Source organism: Patagioenas fasciata, chromosome 1 (genome assembly GCF_037038585.1).
Source record: "Patagioenas fasciata isolate bPatFas1 chromosome 1, bPatFas1.hap1, whole genome shotgun sequence".
Lineage (NCBI taxonomy): Eukaryota > Metazoa > Chordata > Aves > Columbiformes > Columbidae > Patagioenas > Patagioenas fasciata.
The window spans coordinates 93,090,318-93,113,733 of record NC_092520.1 but is presented as its reverse complement, the minus strand read 5'-3'; the positions used below and the strand labels follow the sequence as shown (position 1 = coordinate 93,113,733).

Sequence of the window (23,416 nt, the reverse complement as noted above, 5' to 3'; positions counted from 1 at the left end):
CAGGCATATATTTGGCCCATTCAGCTGTAAAAAGCCAAGCTCTTGAAAGCTGGTCTATTCTCAGAGCAGCTGGAATAGAGTTTAGCCACTTTGATTTTGAGTTCTCTGCCTTCTCGCAGGCTTCCTCAGCAAACTACGGCCACTTTCTGTGTCATTGTCCGAGCCTGAAGAAAGGATCAGTAATGTCTTATATACCATTTAAATTATAAGCTGTTCAAATCAGTAGTGAATACTTGCTAAACAGTCCTAGAGTACATAACCCTCAGAGGCTGCCAATGCAGTTTCTAGGAACAACCAGTTACAGAAATGCATCACTGCCACTTCACTGATATTCCCCCTTTTTAATTCCTTTATGTAGTCTGGTTCTGAGGTGCTTTTCCTTGACCTCTGTGTCCCTGTTGTCCCTCTCCTGTCACTTCTTGCAGGTGTGTAAGTGTACATTTCTTTACACTTTTTCTGCATTCTGTCACATGCAGGGCAACACTAACTACTCTGTCATACTCTCCTCCTAAAAGCAGCATGGTTTTTGGATTGAATATACGTAGCCTCCATCTCATAAAGTCATACTTTCACATGCACAGGGAGCTCCTAAACTGTTTCAGGAGCCTGAGAGTGGTTGGGAACATGAGACATTCCCCATTGGGAGCATGCACTGCCTCTGAGCATCTTCTGTTGTCAGACTCCTGAACAGTGATGCGTTTGCACAGTAAGTTATTTACACATATATAAAACTTATATGCCTCTGTAACTTTATAACCATGTAACTTTGGTGGCGTGTATCAGATAGTTAAAGGCGACCTCTGCATTACAGGTAAGCCAGTTAGGATGGAATCTGTACGCAAAGCTTTGTGATGGGTACAGGGAAGGGCTTTCAGAGATCTCAGAATTCTACCAAGCCTGCCACATCCAGAGACTTCCCTCTCCTCCACCTATTATCCCCAGTGAGAGAGAGGTTATTCAGACATAACTTCTCAGTGGTTTTTCATTAACTGCCCTAAAGGGGCATGAGAGGAAATCATATGTAAGAACTGGTGTGGTCCTGATTAGCTGGTATGTTACCCCTTCTCAGACTCCACAGAGGAAGAAATTAAACCAAACCAGGTGACAGTAGCTCTTCAGATTTTAAAGGGATCAAAATAAGCTGCAACCACTTTCGGTGGAAGTCCAAGGATTCACTGTGAGGCACAAAGGCTCCCTTCCCCGAATGTGCATGCTAACACTTTTTTTTGTTCTCAGCAGTGTTCACAGTCGTAAGACCTTAAAGTCAGATAAATGCAAAGATAAGGAGATAGTTCTGGTTTTTAAAGGGACAGAGCAAAATCAAGGATGTGAATGTACTCTCCTAGCAGGACAGCTCTGTGAGGGGATTAAGTTGCAGCCTCAGCTTGCCTGAAGCTGAGAACAGTCTCACAAGCTCTACATAGCTAGCTTTAAGCAAATAAGCTGTTACCAGCTTTCAAAGGCAAAATAAATAAACCTAAACAAAATGTGCTTATTTTAAGACTACGGTTCAAAAACCCAGGGGCTCTCTTCCAGTGACATTCTTTCCATTGAGTTCAGTAGGCATTAGAGCAGGCCTTCAGATGTTTGAAATGGTGATTTCTGTCGATATCTCAGTAAGCAGTCTCCTTTCATGGATTTCCTTCTGCTGGCATTTTATCTATCTGTGTGGTCTGTTCTGAATGTTGATGTGCTGTGCTGCTGCAATCAGAGGAGATTCAAGGATTCCCCAAACGCTTTCCCTTGCGGGCACTTGGCATGAGACTTTGCCAGGGAAGAAGCATCTTTGAACACTCTTCAGCTGTATGTTTTCAGAGGTGAACAGGCAGCAAGTAGCCTTCAGAAGTTCAGTCTGCCAAGATATGCCTGCCCCATTCACTGCAGTTTCTCAAACAGACTCCCTCCCACCTCCAGCTAAGGGCTGTTTAGCTACAATGCGGGGCCAGAAACTCACATAATATGAGTTGACAGTGAAATGTATTTTACCATTGATCCACTGGCAAATTGGCCCAGAAAGATGATGATGTCAGTTGTTTCAAGGGATTTGCTGCTGGAAAGATCAAGATCACTCTACTGTTGCTGGTGACTGATGTGGAGCAAAGATAAACAGAGCTCCAGGGTTTCCAAAAGTTTCCACCAGTCAAGCTACTGATTGTAGATGGATTTGGAAAGATTTCTTCCCCAGAGATTACACCTTTCATTCCAGGTCTTTGTTCCATGTCACATTTTTCAGTTAGGTCCTGGAAGACTGGGAAACATAATAATCCCTCTAGCAAAACGGAAACCTGCGCCAACTTTCCCTGGTCACTTTGCATGTTCACTGAATCTAAACAAGGAGGAACTACTTATTAAATAGAAATATCTGCAGCAGTTATTGGGAAAGCATAGACATTTGCCATGATTTATATTTCAAAGTTATTAAGCATTGAAACTTTGGGAAGAGGGACTTAAAAAAATGTTGATAGGCGAGTATACACTATGACCAAGACTTTCAGAAGCAGTTAATGGTATAGAGTACCTCTGTTTTCTGATAGCTTCTGTGAACCAAATTAAAGGGACTTAACTTTCAGAAAGGGCTAGACTTTCTATTGCCGAATCTTTCCACAGGCTCATCATTAGGTGCTACCAACAATTTTCACCACTAAGTCTACAGGAGACTTTCTATCTGAAGGATTATTTCAATAAGATCACCTTCCCTCCAAACCCAAAGAGAGTAACTCATTTTTCCTACAGGTTTACTAAGTGTTAAAACCTCTGTGAACACATAAAAGCAGTTTTGCATACTGTTGCTTTCTGTGTTGTGGTATGATCTTTTTTATGTATTTGCTTGCAACCTGGACTAAGAGGGCTCTGGTATGGTATTTCACAGAAGGTTTTCCTCATAATTTCTAGGACTACTGCATAAAAAGTCACGGCACAAAGGTGAAATTCTGTTCTCAGTGACTCTAAGCTTATAACAATACAATTCCTCTGAAAACTGTGGCATATTCCTGTATTTAGATACTGAACAAAGAATAAAATTTAACATAGAGGGTTGAATATTATTCAGTGCTTGTAAAAATAACATGAAAACTTTTCATTCGCGTGTTTCCTTCCCATTCTGGTGTCTGTCTGTTTATTGCTATGCACTACCTTGAGGCTACAGAGAATCTTGTACAGTCGTCATTGCAGTTTTGTAGGCTGACCAACACATAACAAGCTTATAAAGCGATGTGAACAGTGCTCTTTTGCTTATGACTGGACCTCTCATCAAATCACACTCCCATTGTACAATTCACCAGCACTTCTTTCCTTTAAGAGCAAACCTTAAATGAAAGTCACGTTACAGTTAACTTTTAACTTTCTACAGGGTACCTCATCCCACTGACAAACATGCATATGCTTAACGCATTTTATTTAAAGACTAGGAGAAATAGTATGTTGATCATGGCACCACCAGCACATCTGTGTTATCAGCTGTACTGATAATGGGTGAAACAGTGGCCCAGTACAGGATGATCTACACAAAAAGCAAGACTGAAGCTCTTCCTTATGAAGCAACCTGACTACACCCCATTTTGCTTTCATCCCTTTTATCTGTTCTATGAGTAAAGGTGTGGATGCTTCGTGGGTGGGAAGACTGTAGTCTCTGGGAAAATAAATGCATTCTTTGCCTGCTCAAGAGATTTTTCTCATCACAAAAATGTGCCACACACAGCAGCCGTTGGCTTTTTAGGAAAGCCTTCAATTGCTTTCAGTGCGGGCTGGATCAGACCCATTTGTGCCTGTCACTGAATAGCCACATATGTGTAGGGGCCAGGCTGTTTGCTGTCCTGTAGGTAAAGGTCAGAAGATACAGATGTTCTCATAGCCACAACAAATTTTATTGTAATCAAAAGAGGGTATAGGTTTGGGATGTTTTTTTTCCCCAGCCATTGCCCTGATAGGGCCCACCAGCATGTTTGTAACAGAGGTAATGGTGGAGATGTGCTGTGGCTGACAACAAGAGAAACTCGAACATTGTTTTGCAAGATGTGCCCATCTTGCAGCTGCCCTCAGCTTAGTGCATCTCTAAAACAACAATTAAGACATCCAAGAATTTCATGTTGAAGAAAGTGGAAAAAACCCAGAGAGTGCCATGAGGCGCACATATAGAAGAAAAGGTAAGTAAATCCAGCATTGAAAAATGAGGTAAACTACCCATTTGATCCCTCTTTCTTTTTTAAGTTGTTTCTCAGGATGCAGTCATAGCATCAAATCTTTCCTTCAAAAGTCTATGATGATAACTTTTTTTGAACTAGTTCAGGGCAAATTTTCAGTTCCCTTCTCTTTCATTTAAGGCTGGATGAACAACAGCATTTTTCTGCTTTATTTAGTGGTAAATGTTCATTCATATGTTTTTCATGAATGTCTGGCTCTATTTTCTCTAACAGAGTTCACCTGCCCTCATTGCAATTCCTGCAAGACTGGTCAGATTCTTACCTCTTTGAATTAATCTTTGACTTTCTATTTTCTTCTAGATTCTCCCTCTCTCTCCTTCCTTCTCCTCAACATATCTGACATTGTGGAATTGCTATTGCAGACAGATGCTTCTCAATCTCTTGTTCGTCTTTTTACATCACAGCTGTCTTTGCTACCTCTTACACACAAAAAAGTCCTCCCAGATCCTGCTTGTTAGGCATCTTCCCTACTCCTAGCCACAACTGCAGAACATTAGTCAACTAATAATCATGATCAGATGGAGTAGGGGGGAACAATTAAAGCTTGTTAGGAGTGATTTTTATTAATGACATCTAAATAAATTGGGTGGGCATTTTTCAGCCAGGTTCCTTTAGCAACTGGGTACCCAAGTCCTTTTCATAGTTTTTAGAAAATCTTCCCCAGGAACCTGTTTACAGAGGTGGTGCTGAATGGGCATCTGTCCATCTTTCATACTGGGTCAGACCAGAGCTTGGTGCAGAGGCAGTCACAGACTATTTTGGCAGAGGGTAGTAACCAGGTGCATGTCCCAGGCCACTAGAGAGTTCACCCAGAGCCAATCCACATCATGGCACCATACTGGGAAGAGGTTGGCACAGTCATAAAATCAGCAAGTTTCCCCAAGAACCTGTTACCAACTTCAGATTTAATGTATTGATCACTTAAAACATGCTGTTATTCTTACAGTGAGAGCCCTGTCATAAACGACTTTATGACTTTTCTGAGCAATTACACAGAACAAGGTAGTTTTGCTAGAATCCCCTGTGAAATACAGATGCCAAGCACTATTCTCTAAGCCCAGAGAGAAGTAGCACATAAGTAATGTGAAGTTTTATCTCTACCTGGATAACTTATCTTTCTAAAGTAGCTACTTCTTATTAAGTAGATATTTAATTTCACATTTTCTACATTTATAGGAAAACAATTAATTTCTTTGAAAAATATCGCCAAGTACACCCTAAAAAGTAAACAGTGGAACAATAGCGCATTACAATATCTAGACAGTCTTACTGGTGTGCCTAAAAATACAAAACAAAAGAGATAGCAAACCCTGCAAAGTTTTCCCCGACTCATGAGTAATGCCATTAATTCCAGTAAAACAACTCACACGAAGTAATGTAAGCATGTATTACCTGTTTCACTGTGTTTCCTTTGTGACTTTACCAGAAAAAGTTCAAATTCAGTCCTTATACGTTTAATACAAACTCAAATCTTGCTACTGGTTAGCATCAGGATATTATTTAGCTGCCTTCAGCTGTTTCTGTATTTTATTTTAATCCAAATGAGATTTTGCTAATGCATATACTGAGATAGCGCAAAGTGGTGGTACTTGTCTATGTAAAGAGTGGGCTTGGACTCTGGCTAGAAATTGCTCCCTAGTAGGTAAGAAAAAAGTAAATATGTTTTTTATCAACGTTCATCACCTCTCATTAGGCAGAGCTGTGTCTGTCCCCAGGGAGTAACACATCTCTGGAACTCAGTGATTTTCCTAGAGTTTAGGGATATACAGGACAGATCTGAATTGGCCTGGCCTGCAATCTTGGAAAAACCCATCGGAAAATTCAAAATGCTCAGAAGTTTTGTGTGAGCTACTATGTGCAAACATCTTTAGGTGCCTCTCTGGGGTTTTGAGATCCATCCTTTTTGCCTTTTTCTCTGCAAGTTCCTTATAATTTCTTTATTTCCTGCTTTCCTGTCTTTTCCCTCACTGGCCATAAGCATCTGACTCGTTTCAACCCACCAGAAAAAGATCAATAAGAACCCCTTCAAAATGTTACTGAAAATTATTTGGAATAAATGAAGCAGCTCTTGTATCCAGGGAGAAACAGGATCAAAAGTGATGGAGTGATACGGGTGAAGTTTCTATACCAGCATACTCTGCAGCAGCACTCGTGTAGCATTTTTGGTATGGCTGCAAAACAGGAAGGCTAGAAGGAAACAGTTCATTTAGGCTAGTTCTTTTTTTTAGCTTAGTTATTTAATCTGGGTCAACTTTGAAATAAAACCCTAAAACATTTTATTTTGAAACTGCCAGAGTAAAACCTTCAGGTGTTGTTTTAAAATGTTTCCATGCTCTGCTGTGCTGACTGACAGCCTTAATTCACAGGCAGATCCAGTCCCTCTGAAACAGCATCTTTTGGTGAATTTTCTCCTCTGCATTTTTTTTTTATTATAATTTTCAGAACTTTTACACCTCATTCACAAATTTATGAGAGGTCACCATAAGACAGAGCTCCCTGCTGGTGGCAAATGAGTGCCAGCAGCGCCAGCTTACTACAGTACCAGTTTGCTCTTCTGTAACTCATGTTCTGCTGTTCCATGACGATTTTGGAGGACTGCCTGGCCCATGACATTCTCAGCCTCTCAGCACTAACTCAGTAAGTGGTTTAGACTCAAGGTTTCTAATGCTGTCATTCAATAGCAGTCACCGTGACACACAGCAAGGGTTTAGATTGGCAGCTGGCAGATTTTTCATTTAGGAAAGCTGAAAACTTGAGGTCTCTTTCTGATACTGCTGGATAGAGGGACACTTGTGCAGCTATTTGAAGCCTGAAGCCTTCACTTTTGCTTCCAGAAAAGGAGGAAGCAAGCGAGAGTTTTGAGGAAAAATGTAAATTATGTATTGAGCAAAATACACAAGCAGTTTCTAACCTCCTTCAGTTTCCTCTCTGCAAGACTTGTGCCAACAGTAGTGACAGGAAAAAGCCGGGTTGTTTCTTTTGGGTATGCTGGGAGTTGGTGAGAGAGTGCTGTGAAGAGCAGCATAGTGTGCCTTGGCTGACTAGGTCCTTTACCCAGACTGAAGTGTGCAAGATTTGGAGTTTGCCCTCGCTGACTAACCTCAAGGAGATTTTTGGTCCTCTCACTGTGAGCATTTGCTTTGCTTTAATTTTGCTTTGTCCCATGTGTGGGATAAATAGATGTAAAGAAATGGCATTCTCCTGGTGTTCCCCTGCTCTGACTCACCTTGGTCTGTTTAGCACTTGTCCACCACTGCTCATGTTTGAACACAACCAGTTTTGTTCGAGGCTGGACAGGCATACCACACATTTCACTTGGTGAAGTCCAGACTTTGCTTGTGATGGAGCAGAGCAGTCGAGTGCACCTTACATGCAGATTATGCCCCAGGGTCAAACACATCCTGCTGCACTGAGGCGTACGGTGTCTGTCTGGAAGATCTCAAGGGATTAAAACCCATCTAAATTGAACAGAGGATGAAAACTGAGAGGCTGCTATCAGTGGAGGGAAGGAAACCATTGTTTACTTACAGCCGGTCACTTGTAGGGCAGATGGGGAGACTATGCACCTCCTTACATTGTTGTGTCAAACCTCAAACTGTAAACCTGACCTCCCAACACCTCTTGAGAGCAGGCAAAATAATCCCTAAATCATTCTGGTTTGGGCCCCTCTGTAACTTGTGGGATTTTGCAGCCTGCAAGGTGGCTGGCCTCTGGGGCATACCTTGGTGGGGTCAAATGATTCCTGTGCAAGGGGAAAAAGTCAGACATAGAGACTGATAAAGCTTAGCACTCAGAGCTTTCCTTGTTTTAATTTATCATTCCTGCCAGTGAGACCTGAAGTATTACTCTTAAAAAACTGGACTTCTTGGAGAGATAGAGGGAGGGAGTGGTGGTGTTTTTTTCCAAATTTTGGCAGCCTTATGAGATTCCAAGATTTTGGAATACGGACATGCCTGGTGTCAGGGCTTCTTTACTGGATGTCACATTTCAGCCAACAACCCCAGCCAACAGGGCCATGCTCTGCAGTGCTAATGCTGGAAATACATTTCTCAGTACACCTAAATCTTTTAGTCCTACCCCATACACCAAATTAAACAAATGACTACGAACATGATAATTTGATCTTGCTGTTGTCATGTGGTCGCTTGTTAATTAGTTTCATGATGTGTCAGCTTCTAGATCTAAGACTGATATTACACCCTGAAGGTTAACCATTATCTTACATCTTATTCATTAGAAAGCAAAGGATGTCTAAGTACCAGTGACATGAGTTTTCTAAGGGCCGCTACAGGACAGCTTAAAAAAAAAAAAAAAGACTGGTATTAATGGTGGCGCAGCTCACATAGTAGCATTTGGATGCCCTCCTTGGGGTATGAATTGTGAAATGATCCAGTTTATTCCACTCCTCTGACCAATGCCAGCTACGCTAACAGTGCATTTTTACATAGATTTATTGTAGGGCTGTAGGAACAGCTGATGTGCACCCAGCATAAAATGGTATTGTGGGCACTGAGTGTTGCCAGCAGCCCTTGCCCACTTTTTTAGGATTCATGCCTTCTCTGGTGGGTGTAGCAGTGGCCTGGGAGAAGAGTGACCTGTCTTCCCACTGGAGTGTAGCACAGACTCACATAGCACAGTCCTTTCCTTGAAGATTCAAGATGTTTAGACCTTAATAAAGCATATTCCCATGTAGTGTTTGCAGCTGACCATTGGCAGAGCACAGACTAGTGTGGCAGGCTACGTGTCGAAACACTCAGGCTTTTCCCTTGCATCATCTGCCCTAGCTATGAGATGACAAAACCAGCCCAACTGTTGCTTGTCACATCGCATAGCTATGCCACGCCTTCATGGCAGATGACTGAGGTGAAGGTATTAACATAGCTGGCGTTCGCTGCGCGCTGGCATGCTGCGCTGCTGGGTGCTGCCCAGGGCGCTGCGGGTGCCCATGGCACATGCTCTGGCTGTCTGGGTGTCTGTCCCAGCCCTGGCAGCTCTCCTGCCCCAGCTCGTTGAGTACTAGAAAAAAAAAAACAAAAATGAAATGCAGCACAAATAGTGATTTAAGGCTGCGATCACTGCTGCCTTCTGATGCTGCCAGGAACTAGAACTCCTACAGAAGGGTCTTTTTCCAGGATACCAAGACAAAGGGTCAGAAATAGGGGGGAGTGATTTTTCCCTGCCACAGCAGTGAGGTTGCCCAAGCACACCCCGGCAGCAGCCTGGTTCTTTGGGCTTGTTGAAATATGTTCCTGTTGGCCAAATCTCAAGCCTTTGATATCATTTAAAATCTTCATAATACATCCTGAGTTTTGGGACAGAGCAAATATATAGTCACAGGTAACACAGTATGTTATATATATGTATACATATATTCTGTATCCCTGATTTCAAAATCTCTTTTTTTCATATGGTGACAGACGTCTGAAATTTGGGGGCTTGACTTACCCTCAGGTGAATGTGCTAGAAGGTCCTGGTTCTGCTCTCTGACTAGTAGAGTTAAACTTGTATAATTAGGTTTCAGGGGCAGTCACCCTGAGAAAATGAAGCTGAAATTAGCTTATGTGCTGACCGAACGTACGGCCGGTTTTGCTTGACTTCCTGCCGCCTCATCCCACATGGCACAACCCAACCGCAGATGCCGTCGAGGGAAAAGTGGAGCCAACATCAGCTCCCGCCGCTGCCGTGTCACTGAGCCTTCAAACCCGGCCTGGCCTCGGGCTTTTTTCTCCTCTTCCTCCCGCGGGAGCGCTGCTCCCCGGGCTGCGGGCTCCTCCCGCCGGCCCGAGCTCCCTCTGCCGGCCCCGGCCCCGGCCCCGCAGCGCCCGCCCGTGGGCACCCATTCCGCCCGGGCAGGACCGGGCAGGGCGGCGGGGTGTGCTCCTCACAACCCGAGAGCATCCCGCCCCCCCCAGGCAAGCTCCCTAAGGGAGTCGTTGTGGCTGTCAGATTTCGTCTTCGGCGGATGTTTCTTGAGTTATTTACACGGGGGTGGAAGGAGTCCAGCTTTGGGAGCAGGGTGAGGTTGATGCCGTACCAGCCAAAAAGTTTGACTGGTTGCGGCAGGCTCTGGAAGAGCTAGTAAGCAAAAAAAGCCGAGCTTTGAGTTACTGACCTGATTGAAGTGCAGCAGGGGTTTGAGCTGGGCTCAGCACATGGTAGTAAAGTGTCCTAAACCTGTTCTTGCTGCTCAGTATTGGTCTGGGTTTTTTTTGAAATTCATTTGGGAAAATTTCCCAAGTTCCTAAGTAATACATGTTGCTAGAACTACCGTATCCTTTTGCACCATAAGAAGCTTCTGTTTCAGCAGATAGAATTTTTCTGAGGAAAGCGTACTTGCACACATCCATGAAGCTCCTTGATAACCCTGAAAGGAAGCCAGGATGCCTGGGCAGACTGTATTTGCACTAGAAATTCAGGCAGTGTCAGGAAAAGGCAATCTACTTCCACAGTCACAATAAGCAGAAAAAAATCCAAACATATTAAACACCTAATCTAGTATTGGGTTTCCTGCTCCTCAGTGCAGGAGGTACTTCTGCAGAGCCCCACAGAAGTCTGGCATCAGCCTGCACAAGCAGTATCTGTGTGCCAGGGGGTTTGACTGTGAGCTGCTCACCGGATGAACCGTGCATTGTTACGTACTTGTGCTCCACCCACCAGTATTTTTTTATAATATTGCAAAGGCTTCTTGCTTTCCTTCCAAGGGAGCTCCTTCACTGGGGTAGTCATGGAGAGGGTGTGGGGAAAGTCTTTTTCTGCCTCAGTGCTGCTGTCGGTGCACTCCATTTACTGCCATGGGTTTCTTGGCAAAGGTCTTGTGGGTTTCAGAGTGATGAACCCCAGGCCGTACAGGTGTGAGGCACTCTGTGGTTTGCAGCGAGGTGGGAAGGGGCTGCTGGCCACTGTGCAGAAGAGAGGCAAAGAAGACAGGAGGTGGCACAGATGCCACTTCTTTGTGCTGTAGTGACTTTTCTCCCCTCTTTTTGCATTGTCACAGCCAGAGTCAGAACTGCCAATTGATTATTAGGTTTAGGACCTTTTTTTCTTCTTTTTTTTTTTTTTTTAAGGATGGAAAAGGAAAGGGAGGAATTAAGACAGGACAGAGAAGAGATGCTGAGCTAAATCTTGATGATTTTACTCAGGTTTTCTCTTGGGTAGGGATCTGCTGGAAACAAGATTTGTGCTAGAGTAGAACTACTATATTTGACCCTATGGAAGTAACTTACAAACTTTTCCTGTGGGCTCAGAGACTAGCAACTTTCAAGGACCCCTTAGAGGGTACCATCATACATGTTCAAAGTCATGTTGGGGCTTTTTGGTCTCCCCTGGTAGTTTTTTTGTTGTTTGTTTGTTTGTTTGTTTTAGGAAAAACGCTCTTTACTGTCGTTTCCTCAGCTGGTGGTCTTTCCTACAGCTGATTCCTAATGTTTTACAGGATGACTTGGACATCCTGCCTTAGCAGACTAATGCCCGGGTTTGAATTACTATTGAATAAGCAGCAATGAAATCTCTATCAAAATAATCAGTAGTTCCAAAAACCACAAACAACAAAACAAGCAGAGTTGAACTAACTCAGCAAGACCATTTGTAGCATCAGGGACGGTGAGTCATTTCTCTTTTCCCTCCCTCAGCAGACTCCATCGCTGCTTCGCACAGCCCCGGGGAGGGCAGGTGGAGTGGGTAGGGCATGACTTCAGAAAGTTAAAAAAAAAAAAAAAGAAAAAAAAAAAGAGAGTCGACATCACCCAGGTCACGTGATGCAAAGGGACCAATGGCGGCCAGTTCTAGAAAGGGGAACAGTTAAATTTGTAATTTTGGTTGTGTGAAACACTTCTTTGGGCCTCATAAACAACCACAGAACCACAAGTTGGGTACAGAGGCAGTCACACAAGAGCGGGTCCGGGATATTGGTCAGCAGGCAGGGCAAATCGTTTTGACTGCAAACCACAGAGTTTCGTAGAGTGGTAAGCATCATCAACCACAACCAATCCGCTATTTTTTTTTCTTTTTAAGAAACAATTTCAGAGTTCTTTTAGCAAAAGAACCTTACAATCCGCTTTGTGCTGCTCCCGAGGCACCAGGATAAAATAGAACGTGATGGCTGGGAGGAGGGTGATAGCAGTGACCGTTCTTCATTTTTCACTCCCCAAGGTAGAAGAACTCATATATTCCTTCACTGTAAAGAGAGGGTGAGTTTTAAGGAGGAAACAATGGCTTCAGACAGCATATTTGAGTCACTTCCTTCTTACCAGCACTTCTTGAGAGGTAAGTGCCATTCAGACTTTCTAAATATACTTTTTACTTTCCCATACTTAAGAAAATGCATGTTTGGAGAATATCTGGGGACATTCTTGTAGTACACTCTTTTTCCCACTTCAGGTTTTTTTGAGGTGCTCTCATTGAAGCTAATATCTGAGCTTCCATGAACACCATCTCATTACTGATCAGTCCATTAAAGAGATTATAACACGGTCTCATTTAAGTTGTTCAAACAGCCATTGCATGCTTGCGAATTTTCTCTTTTTTGTGAATTTTTCTCTTCATAATTCAAATAACTCACATGAATTACTGCAGATACAATAGCAGTAGCACAAGCCCCTTTTGATTCTTTTTTGGCAGAATTATCCCTTTTTGAGCCACTGCCATCAAAAATGACAGCCAACAGCAAATGACACATATTACAGGCTGAAACACGGGGAGCAAGCAGCAAGCTGGTGTACAGCCAGCAGAGCGTGACGCTGTCTCACTTATGCTAGACCATCAGCCTAGGTAAAGGCATGTTCACTGGGGAGAAGTCAGAGAAAGCTTAGAAACCTGCTTAAAGTTAGCTGCAACTCACATGGGTCAGGAAAAGAAGCAGTGTCGGTAAACTCAGAGTTTCTGTTGATGCCATGTGGGTCTCGGATGACTGTCAACTATCGGCTGCAGCCACCCTTAGATAAATGAAGCAGTCCTGTAAGGGTAGAGGGGGGGATTGAAAGGCTTCACTGAGCAATCTGCCTTTTTTCACCAGTGACCAAGCACACTCAGAGTCTCCTTCTAATGTTCTCACAATCCCCCGTAGAGCTGACGGCTTAGTCATGGGTTATTCATACAAGTAAGCCAGGGACGGGCAGGAGAAACTTGTCCGCTTGCTCGTAACTACCTTCCTAAATAGCTCATGCTACAGCTGAACTTTTCCCCTTTCCACGCAAGCCCTCTGACCGCTCAAGCCCTTTTTGCAGCAGGGCTGAGCCTGTTCAGATGACAAGGCACACAAAGCCGGTCACAGACGGCTCGTCCAGCTTGGCCAGGGTGCTGCCAGAGAGCAGCACTTCATAACTCTTTATAGTTACAGACTACAGTTTCCCGGCCTTGCTGGCGGTGTCGGCATGAGTCATGAGTTATTCATATTAATAAGCAGGCTGGGGAATGCGGAAGGCTCGTCCTAGCTGCTGTGTCACAAGCAGCAGTGGCTCCGCCGGCACTCAGCCGCTCCTGCGGATCAACGCTCCCCCTTGAGCGGGACGCAGGCAGAGAGCAACTTGCTGAAACACCAGCCCGCTCTCCCGTCTTGCTTCAGTTCTTTTTTTTCCTCCCCTCGCCCTCCACCTCCCAGCCCCCATGTCAAAAGTTTTTCTACATCTGTCTTTCCTGGCACCAGAGTCGCAGCAAAATGCGTGAGTCGCTGGGGCTAGCAGCAGCTTCCAGCCTGGGCAGGGGAGATGCTGAAGGGTGAGCGAGAAGCGGCGAACTGCTCTGCAGCACTCGCAGTGCTGACATTTCCTCAGCACCCCTACCAAGCAAAGGAAGCAATACTGCTAGAATAACAAGAAGGATCTTCCTGCATTTCGTCAGCTTTTTTTTTTTTTTTTTTTTTTTTAGCTCACTCAACTGTTTACTGTTTAATCTGTAGCACAGGAAGGCTTATTGAGGAAATTTTGTGCTTCTGATAAAATAACAAACAGAGTGAACCTCATGGGGCAGTGCTTGCAGCTAGAGCCAGAGCACAGCCAGCCCATAGGACAGGCTGGGGACGGCAGAGGCCGTGTTGCAGACAGGAGCCCAGAGAGCCTGAGAGCAACTGATTGGAGACCAAGAACAAATTTGTCCAGAAAAGGAGGAGTTTCATTAAAGCTGTTTAATCCAGCAAGTGATTTAGCTCAACACTCCAGAAGAGGTTTTATCCTCCTCCTTATAACAGTTGTCATTATTGTTGTTAACATTATTATAGTACCAGCATTTTCTGTTTCTTCATTAATTATGCTAGAATCTTCCTAGGTTAGAAGACTTACGCTAGATGCCTTAAGATATTCATCCAGTTTTGGCAATCTAGGTACAGATCCTGGTATGTACCCAGCACAAAACAGACCAAACTCCCCCTGTACAGTGCTAGAAAACCTTGGGCAACGACACTTCGGTTGAGCTTTAAAGCAAACGTTTCATCCTTGCGAAAGAATATTGCGTTTGAACGTGGAAGGCTGTGACAGTTTTCCAGCAGTTCCCTTTTTGTTCCTTTCTTCACTCAAATGAACTTCGCACAATTTCAAAATCCTGGGTGCAGCAAAAGCAACGTTTGGGCCCTGGAGCAAGAAAAATAATTGTCCCTAGGATCAGTTGTTCTCACCCCTATTTCTCAATAGTGTTTACATAAGAAGGTCATTTGAAATGTCCAAAACCATCTCTTTTCTTCTTTCCCGCCAAAATTTATTGCACTTTCTCTCTTAACCGAAATCATGAGGTAAAGGGAAAAATAACAAGTTGTTTTCTGTCATGGATTTCACTTTATCAGTCCACGCAGTTCTCTGAGAAGGAAATCCATAACTCTTTCTTAGCCTGTTACTATGTGAAAATTGGGAAAAAAGAGGGGAGTGGGAAAGCAGAACCATTGTTCCAGCCCCTGCGATCAGTGACAGACACAGTAAGCCTGACATATTAATTGAATGTGGTACACCACAAAGGATATGGCCCTTTTTCTATCACACCACACCAGGTCCTTGCTTCTGCCACTAGGTAAAGAAATGAGGGTTATAGTGAAACCTCCAGTGGCGTGCTCTGCATGCTGAACACATTCAAATGTTTACCAGCTCTGCTTTTAACGATGGGCTCCTTTTCCAAATGGCCTTTATGGTCAGGATTTGGTGTTCGGAGTAGAGGCCAGAGTATTTTTAAATGTCTTGTTGCAGAGCAACCCGCAAAAAACCATCGCTCTTTCTCAAATCTAGGACTACATCAGCAAGGCTGTAGTTTAAACTTTTCTTCTAGCAAGATGCGTAGTATGAAGATGGATTTTCTGGTTATATTGAGGGTTTGACACAGGTTCATGTGTATTGGCTGGGTCAACACAAAGATAGTTTTCGGGCAGGGGGACCAAAATAAGACCTGTTAGAGAGTCTTGTATTAAAGAGTTCACGTATGTTTTTTAAAGGGTGCCTAGATAATTATACAATATCACTCCACCTCATAACTTGTTTTAACTTCTTAAGGGTGTTAGACTGTCCTGTAGGGTTCTCTAGTAATTTTGCCTACACAGGAAGGCAGAATAACTAATCCTTTTGCAGGGTTTTTATGGAGCTCTAATAGCACGAACTGTAATATTTTCCAGGAAGGCACTTTTTCTTCTTTTTTCCTTTTGCTGTCTAATTGTTTCAGTATGCGAAAAAAGTTACTCCTGATTCTGCCTTTGTTGTTGTTTTTATTAATTGACCAAGGCAATGAAGACTCATGGTGCAACACTTTGTTGGTTTCTTATCAAATGGAAATGAACTCTAGCAGAGCATTTTCATAACATGGAAAAATACACTGTGCATACTTTCTTCTTAGTTCTCTTCTGCCAAATAGTGCCCAGCCATTGTGAGTTCCTTCCTATGCAAATGCTAAATAAAACTATAACAAGAAGCTTTTCCTGCTCTGAAGGCTTTCCTGCCTGGACCTGTGGACACCTATAACTAAGCATATTGCAGCTCACTGAAAGTTAGTGTCTCTGACTTGCCTTGTGATGGGATTTATGTTGGTAGATTCCTAAAGTCCCTGGTGCTGTATGTGAGCAGAGGGCTGAGGTGACCAGAGACTCCCTGTTATCCTAGTCGACATCTGCAATCTCATGCTCTCAGCGTATGAGACTTTCCTTGGAGTACATGTTTGCAGAGGGTGCTGTGTGAGGGTAGCAAGTCGATTATGATTTTAGCCCTCTAGAACTGGTGACATTAGCGGAAGTGGTCATATACTGGAAGACATTCTGCCAAAGACACATCTCTCTGGGAGATGCACAGTACCCAACACTGCCACATATTTCCATTCACTCTCCCAGTAGAATAAGCCTATATTTTCACAATAGCATAAACTACGTTATCACTGCGTAGGGGAGAGAGATGTTTTCCAGCACTTTTGCAGGCTGTCTGAACTGTAACAAAGAGTTAATTTGTGTCAGCATTGTAAAATACTAATGGCATCTTGTGAATAGGAAATTGAACTAAAGCTCATAAAAACCTTGGCTCACTAGAAGAAAAAACTTGCACAATGTCTGATTTACACAACCTTCTCTCTGTTTGAGCCTTTTTTTCATTTAAAAGCCTTAAGAAACATTGCAAGACCTGAACACAGGAGTTCCTGTGAAGGAATGCGTCGAATATCCAACAGAGATGAATGCACTGCTTTGGTGATATCAAGAGATTTTATCCTAGGCCAAAATATTAGACAGTGTTTAACTGGTCACACTGAGCATAGTGACGTGTTGTGAAGAGAGCTTTAGCAAGGATTTAGGGCTATGGCTGGCTTGCAGATGCCCCAGATTGGCTTGCCCTTTATTATGTGACTGTTAATAAGAGCTTGTTTGACGGTAGCTCTGCCTTGGAGAGTATTTTACCACAAGAGCCAAACTTCAGCTCTGAGGCAGCTTTCTGATGGGAAATAAAACCATCTTCCTCACACTGCCAGTGTATGTAATACAAATAGAAAACCTGCATTTTTTTCGTGCCTAGAAGATAATCGTGGTTTAGCTTGACTGCTAAGGTATGAGCCCCAAAGAACAGCCTGCTTATCTTTACATGGATGTGAAGGCCAGTGATATTGGCAAGTTTATGGAAATAATTTATGAAGTACTGAAAAATTTTACTTAAGAACACAGCATGAGTTTCTATGTCATCCTGTTATTTGAGAGGGGAGAGTCTATACCTAAACCAAAAGTGACAAAGAAATTACATTCTTAGATTTAGAAATAGACATACTTGATTTTAAAAGCTGAGAAGAAGCAATCCTAAGAAAATAGCAAAGGCGTTTGTCTGTAAAGCTGTGGGATTGTTCCACCAACAGGAGAAACTCATCTGAGCTTGAGACCATGCCACATGCACAGGGGACACATTGGGTCTCTGCTGTACCTTCAAACAGTATCCAGAGGGCTGTGCAGGGGTGTTAGCCTCGGGTCCTCTTCTGCTGTTGCGGAGAGCAAGCACGAAGTGCAGGAAGCTAAGGAGAAATGCTACCTGTAAGAAAAAGTCAGGGTGAGCTGGTGCCCTGCAGAAACTGCTGACTGTGGCACCTCAGTAAGTGATAATGTGAGGTGGTTCGCCCCTGTGACAAGACAGGGAAACCTATTTCCTCCTGCACATGCAGGGCAAGGGGTACCTGGCTGGCCCTGGCAGCTCGGTGGAGGAGGAGGGCTGCACCACGCCTCCATCAAAGGTTTGGACTGGTTGTGCAGAAATGCTTGGGTGCCTGGTGGGCTGCTGGGCGAGCATGGCAGTATGGGTCCAGCAGCCCTGGCAGGAGGGCAAGGAAGAGGTAGATCTGGCTCTGGGTAAAAGGACAGATTGAGGCTGGATGGAGAGGGACTATCTCTTTGAATCCACATCCCACCTGGCATCTCTGTCTTCTCCGTGCCAGTGCAGGCCTCTCAGACACAGGATGTGAGTTTAAATTGGGGTGTGCAGCGTTTTGAGTGGGGTGGCTGCCATGAACATGAGGGTGTGCACAGAGACGAAGCATTCCAGCATGCAGTGGGGATGCTCAGGACAGGCCATCCAACCCCTCCACTGCAGGGGCTTGAGCCTAATGGATTTTCAGTGTTCCCGCAGATTGCAGTGTGCAAGGATGTGTTTGCTCAGATTTTTTCAATTTTTTTAAATTTTTTTTTACTTCTGTCTTCTTTTTTTTTTTGTTGTTATTGATTGATTTTTTTTTTTTCGTAAAATAACTCATATTGTCAGGTCACCCACCCACTCCTATTCCACTCCTATTCCTTTCTCTGTGCTTAGTCGATGGATCAAGGTATTGTAAAAAATTTTTAACCAGTGTGTCATTGTAACCTAGAACTTGTTGCTATAAATTACCATTGAAACCAAGAGTTTAACAGGATCTGTAAAACAGCTGGGTGTCTATATAGATAACAGTTTCTTAATACGTGCCAGCCAGATAGAAGAAAAAGAAGGTTTGGAAGGGTTAAGTTCTCCATCTCCCACTGCTATATTTTAGAGCACAAACCAATCTCTGTTAAAGCTTGGAAAGAAAGTTTCCCATGTAAGCAGGTCTGTCGTCTAAAAAATGAATTGTGGCTTCCTCCAAGACATCCGGCCACGGAGAGAGACAGGCCACTGGTTAGGTGAATCACCAGTCTGAGAGAAGGACAAGAAAACATTACACTAGCTTCATCTTCTCTTCTGTCATTTTAAGAGAATAGATAATATTTGTATAGGCTTGAGTCAGCTTCCCAAATAGTAAATGAGTAGTAGGGAGATCTCATTTCTGAAGTGTATTAATGAACTGTAATGGGTGACAACAGTGGTAGTGTTTGGAGCAGCAATGCAAAGGTCTACAGTAAGTTAGTGAAGTCCATGCATGCATCAGCATACCTACAGTGATACTGAATACAAGACGTCGTTCTTGCTGCCAGTTGAAAGGATGCTAAAAATTAAATATACAGACTCCCAATGTAATCAGCTTTCAAAAGAAATAACTTTTCTTCCACTTATGTCCCAGAAAAGTAAGGCCTGGGCTTACAAACAAGATACTTTTAGTCCAAAACCTCAAATTCTCTGTAAAGACATATTCAGAAAATTGAATAGGGAAAGAAAAAAAAAAAAAAAAACAACAAACAACCTACCAACAAAAAAAAGGCATAGAAGTACTGACTATGAAAGCAAGGAAGTAGAGAGTGATGGTAGCTGCTGCCTGGTAGAGTTTCCAATTCATCCTTAATACTATCCGCAGGGCTCACCACTTCTGCTTGCAAGTGAAACTATGTGAAATTGGGTGGTTTCACTTCATGAAGATCTGTGAGAACATTTTTTCCAGCTTTGATCTGTCTGGGGTTTTTTTTCAACCTATGCTTTTTGTTTTGAGTTTCTGATTCCAGTGAATCCAAAAGGAGTCCAAGTCAGGGGCTTGCATCTTTTTCTTTTGCCTTCTGAGTATTTTGTCTTGCAGTGTGTTTTCTGTTGTCTGGTTTCACACTGAAGCTGTGATTTTGAGATGTGCTCAGAAGCTGCCCTTAGGTAGGGTTTTGACTGTAAATTGAAAGGCTTACCTCTCTTACAAATTTTTCCTGGACTGTGCTGCAAGGAAACTTGAAACCTGTAAAGATTTATGTGATTTGCTATAAAAATTTCACTTGGATATACTTAGGGCAAGCCCTGAAATCCTTGTCAAATCAATGACATCAGAAGGCATTGACCCAGCCCTTCAAGTGCCTCTGTGTTGTCTTTGAAATAGAAAAATAGAATCACAGAATAATTTTGGTTGGAAAAGACCTTAAAGATCACTGAGTCCAACCATTAACATTGTCAAGTCCACCACTAAACCATGTCCCTAAGAACCTCATCTACATGTCTTTTAAACACCTCCAGTGATGATTGCAACCACTTCCCTGGGCAGCCTGTTCCAATGCCTGACAACCCTTTCCATGAAGAAATTTTTCCTAATATCCAATCTAAACCTCCACTGGCACAACTTGAGGCCATTTCCTCTCATCCTATCACTTGTTACTTGGGAGAAGAGACCAACACCCTCTGTGCTACAACCTCCTTTCAGGTAATTATAGACAGTGATAAGCTCTCCCCTCAGCCTCCTTTTCTCCAGGCTAAACAGCCCCAGTTCCCTCAGCTGCTCCTCATCAGACTTGTGCTCCAGGCCCCTCAGAGCTCTGCTTCCCTTCTCTGAACTCTCTCCAGCACATCATTGTCTTTCCTGTAGTGAGGGGCCCAAAACAGGACACAGAATTCAAGGTGTGGCCTCACCAGTGCCGAGCATAGGGTGACAATCACTTCTCTAGTCCTGCTGTCCACACTAGTTCTGATAGAAGCCAGGATGCTGTTGGCCTTCTTGGCCACCTGGGCACACTGCTGGCTCATGTTCAGACGCCTGTCAACCAATAACCCCAGATGACCGTTTGTGAAACACCTTGCATGTTTGGGGTGAAGCAACACAGCATGGAGCTGAGCATCTGTTTCCTTTGTGACAAATGTCTTGCACCTTCTCAGTCCCAGCCCCACCTGTGTCTCTCATAAGCCCCTTTTCTGGCCAGTTTTATGGCATACACCTGTGCCGTGTGAGCCAGACGTGTCTTGGCAGTATTTGGGCACTCACAGAAGTCTTGAACAAGCACCAAAGGATGCTGAGCTCTGTCAGTGTTGCTGAAGTGCCCTGAAGTTGCCTGCTTTGGCAAAGGGAAAGTGTTGGGAGATGCTGAGCAGGGGCTGAGAGTGGGGTGTCACAGCCTCTGTGGTGGGCAGACCAGCCTCCTTGCCTGGCAGTGCTCAGATTTCTATTTATACTTGCTGCAGTATCAAAGGGTAGTGGAAGGCAAGCTAGCAGAGTGAAATAAAAGCTTTCATCTATGTAGGAAGGATAGCACAGACAGATGCAATCGTATGGGTGTAAGTCACCATCAGCCAACCCCTAGGAGACGTCAGTACACATCATGGTGGTGAGTGGGGTTTAAGCTAGCACTGCTTTACCCACACATGCTGGCAGGCACACTTCCCTTTTCCTCTGCAGACATGACCAGGAGCAGAAAGCATGCCCCCAAGACAATTCTTAGGATAATATCCTGGCTCAACACAGACAGGGACAAAATGGCCATCAACTGTGGTGGGGCTGGGTCTGCCCTTTAGGAACAAAGAAACCTGTGAGAAAAACAAGAAGTTGTGAACAAGACAGGAGATGAACTCTGAACACCAATATTGACAGGGGGCTGAAAGAAATGTAACATTAAGGTGGAAGTGTAATTCATGTGACTCCAAGAAGCAGAACTATCACTTGAGAATGAAAGTTTTTGTCTATTTTACCTAGAAATATTGATGCAGAACAATGATTTATGGCATATTACGCACAGTTGTAGAAGGAGCTTTGAGTTGGCTGGGATTTTTTTCTCTGGTTGGTAGCTGTTGGTTTGTCCTTAGCTTGTACACCGAGGCTGTATACCTCACCCAGTAGACCAGTGAGGTGTATTTCCTCACTGAGCAGTGAAGAGACTCCAAAAGGAGCACTCTTTACCATCTACCATCTCCTGGTCTTATACAGGACAGAGAAGGACAGGACTTCCATGAGTGCAATCACAGCTTTGGAAAGGAACCTGGAAAGTGTTTTCCAAGTAAGAGGCAATGAGGAGGAGGCCTCACCTCTGCCATCAGTCTCCCCATGGCAAGGCTGCCATGGCTGCTGACCTTCCCATGCTGCACATCATCCTGAGCAGGATACTGAGATGAGACTACATGCTACACTCAGCACATAGGAGGTGCAATTTATTTTACAGTACCATTGCTAGATAATATCAGACTTCTGTAAAACTCTTCTGTTTTTCAGGAATTACATGTAAATGAGCTTTGGGGTTTGTGTAGGTCAAATGTAACATAATTGATATCTGGAAGATACACTCAGGTTAAGACCTCGTTAACCCCATTTCCACAGGGGTCAGCAAATCAGTTACTGTAATATAGAGTGGTTAATTGATCCTGTATACACTGTCCAAAAGCTTTACAAAGAAATTTAGTACCACTTTGTCCATTGCAACCCTGTGGACAGCTGGGGCAAGAAGCTGCAAAGGTTACTTCATGGGGGGTCCTGGCAGATGTACATCCACCAGATCACTGAGCACACTTCTACACCAATCTGATTCCTGTTTTGTTGCCACAATTTTGTCGGAACCCAAGCTTGGAGGGACAGATAACATGTAGAAAGCATTCTGCTTATGACTCCAACTAGGGAAACGGGATGATTCACCCTCTTGCTAGACAAAGGACAGCCCAGGGACTTGCCATGTGGTTTGCCTCCATGTGCCTTCAAAGGACTTCCACTAACGCACCCTGGAGAGATGGCCACATCTGAAAGGAAAAAAAACAACTTAGTCTCTGCACCCATTCTCCCTTTAGCTTCTGCACCAAGCCTGTAAAAAGTGATAATGTGTGGTGCTAAACACCCACGCTTTTTTTACACTAAGCATAAAATAACTTGCATATTGAGACCAAGATTCAGAACTCATACAGGAACAAGAACTTATTCTGGCTGTTGATGATTGCATTGGAGAAAATGATTTGCTTTTCTATATGAAACAGTGTTTCAAGTACCACATGTTGGATTATTGTGGAAATTAAAGAATGTGAATGGCTTACCTAGGTAAAAAGAAAAAGTGATGGGATGAACTTCTTGAGTTCAAAAGGTGATGAACCACTTACATTTTAGTATAACATCAGAACTTTTATTGTTGTGTATGGGGTTTTTTTCTCCAAATAGGGATTGCAATGCAAATAGTCATTTTTCTTACAGTTTCATACACAGTCCAAACAATTTTGAGTACTACTTTCGAGGAGTGATATTATTTTGCACTGATATTTTTAAGTAATCTATTTTACACTATGCAGCAGAAAGCTAGAGTAGCCCCAAACAGCTTCTTTCCTTTACTACATAGGAATAACCTTTACCGTATGAACACTTTTATACCTATATAAATCCATTCCCATTTGGGAGAGTGCTCTGCTGTAACTAGACAAGTACCAACATGAAGAGGGATTTACAGCTTGTCTGTGGAGTGAAGTTATGTCATTAGACAGATGTCTACATGAGGAAGGGTGATTTAGGTTCACATTTTACTGGGGCAATTAAAGCAGCCCAGTATTTTGTGTACAGAGCATCTGATCCAAGAGCCAACGAAACCAGTGGAAAGATGTGGCTAACACCCTCAGGCATTGGATGAGACCTGTGGTGACTGTTCTCCTCCGGATAAAGATGTTCTCTAAAAACCTAAAGTCACA

General features: G+C 43.5%; 1 protein-coding gene across 2 annotated transcripts in view; it reads left to right on the top strand.

Annotated features, from left to right (window-relative positions):
- Nucleotides 1–12,044: 12,044 nt before the first annotated feature.
- RUNX1 (RUNX family transcription factor 1) overlaps nucleotides 12,045–23,416 on the top strand; it is a 178,497-nt gene continuing 167,125 nt past the window's right edge. For both annotated transcript variants that reach the window (XM_065846673.2, XM_065846666.2), the window contains exons 1-2: nucleotides 12,045–12,160; nucleotides 12,348–12,461. In XM_065846673.2, coding sequence (XP_065702745.1) covers nucleotides 12,407–12,461 — 55 coding nt within the window. In that variant the 5' untranslated portion in view covers nucleotides 12,045–12,160; nucleotides 12,348–12,406. The remainder of the gene's footprint in view (nucleotides 12,161–12,347; nucleotides 12,462–23,416) is intronic.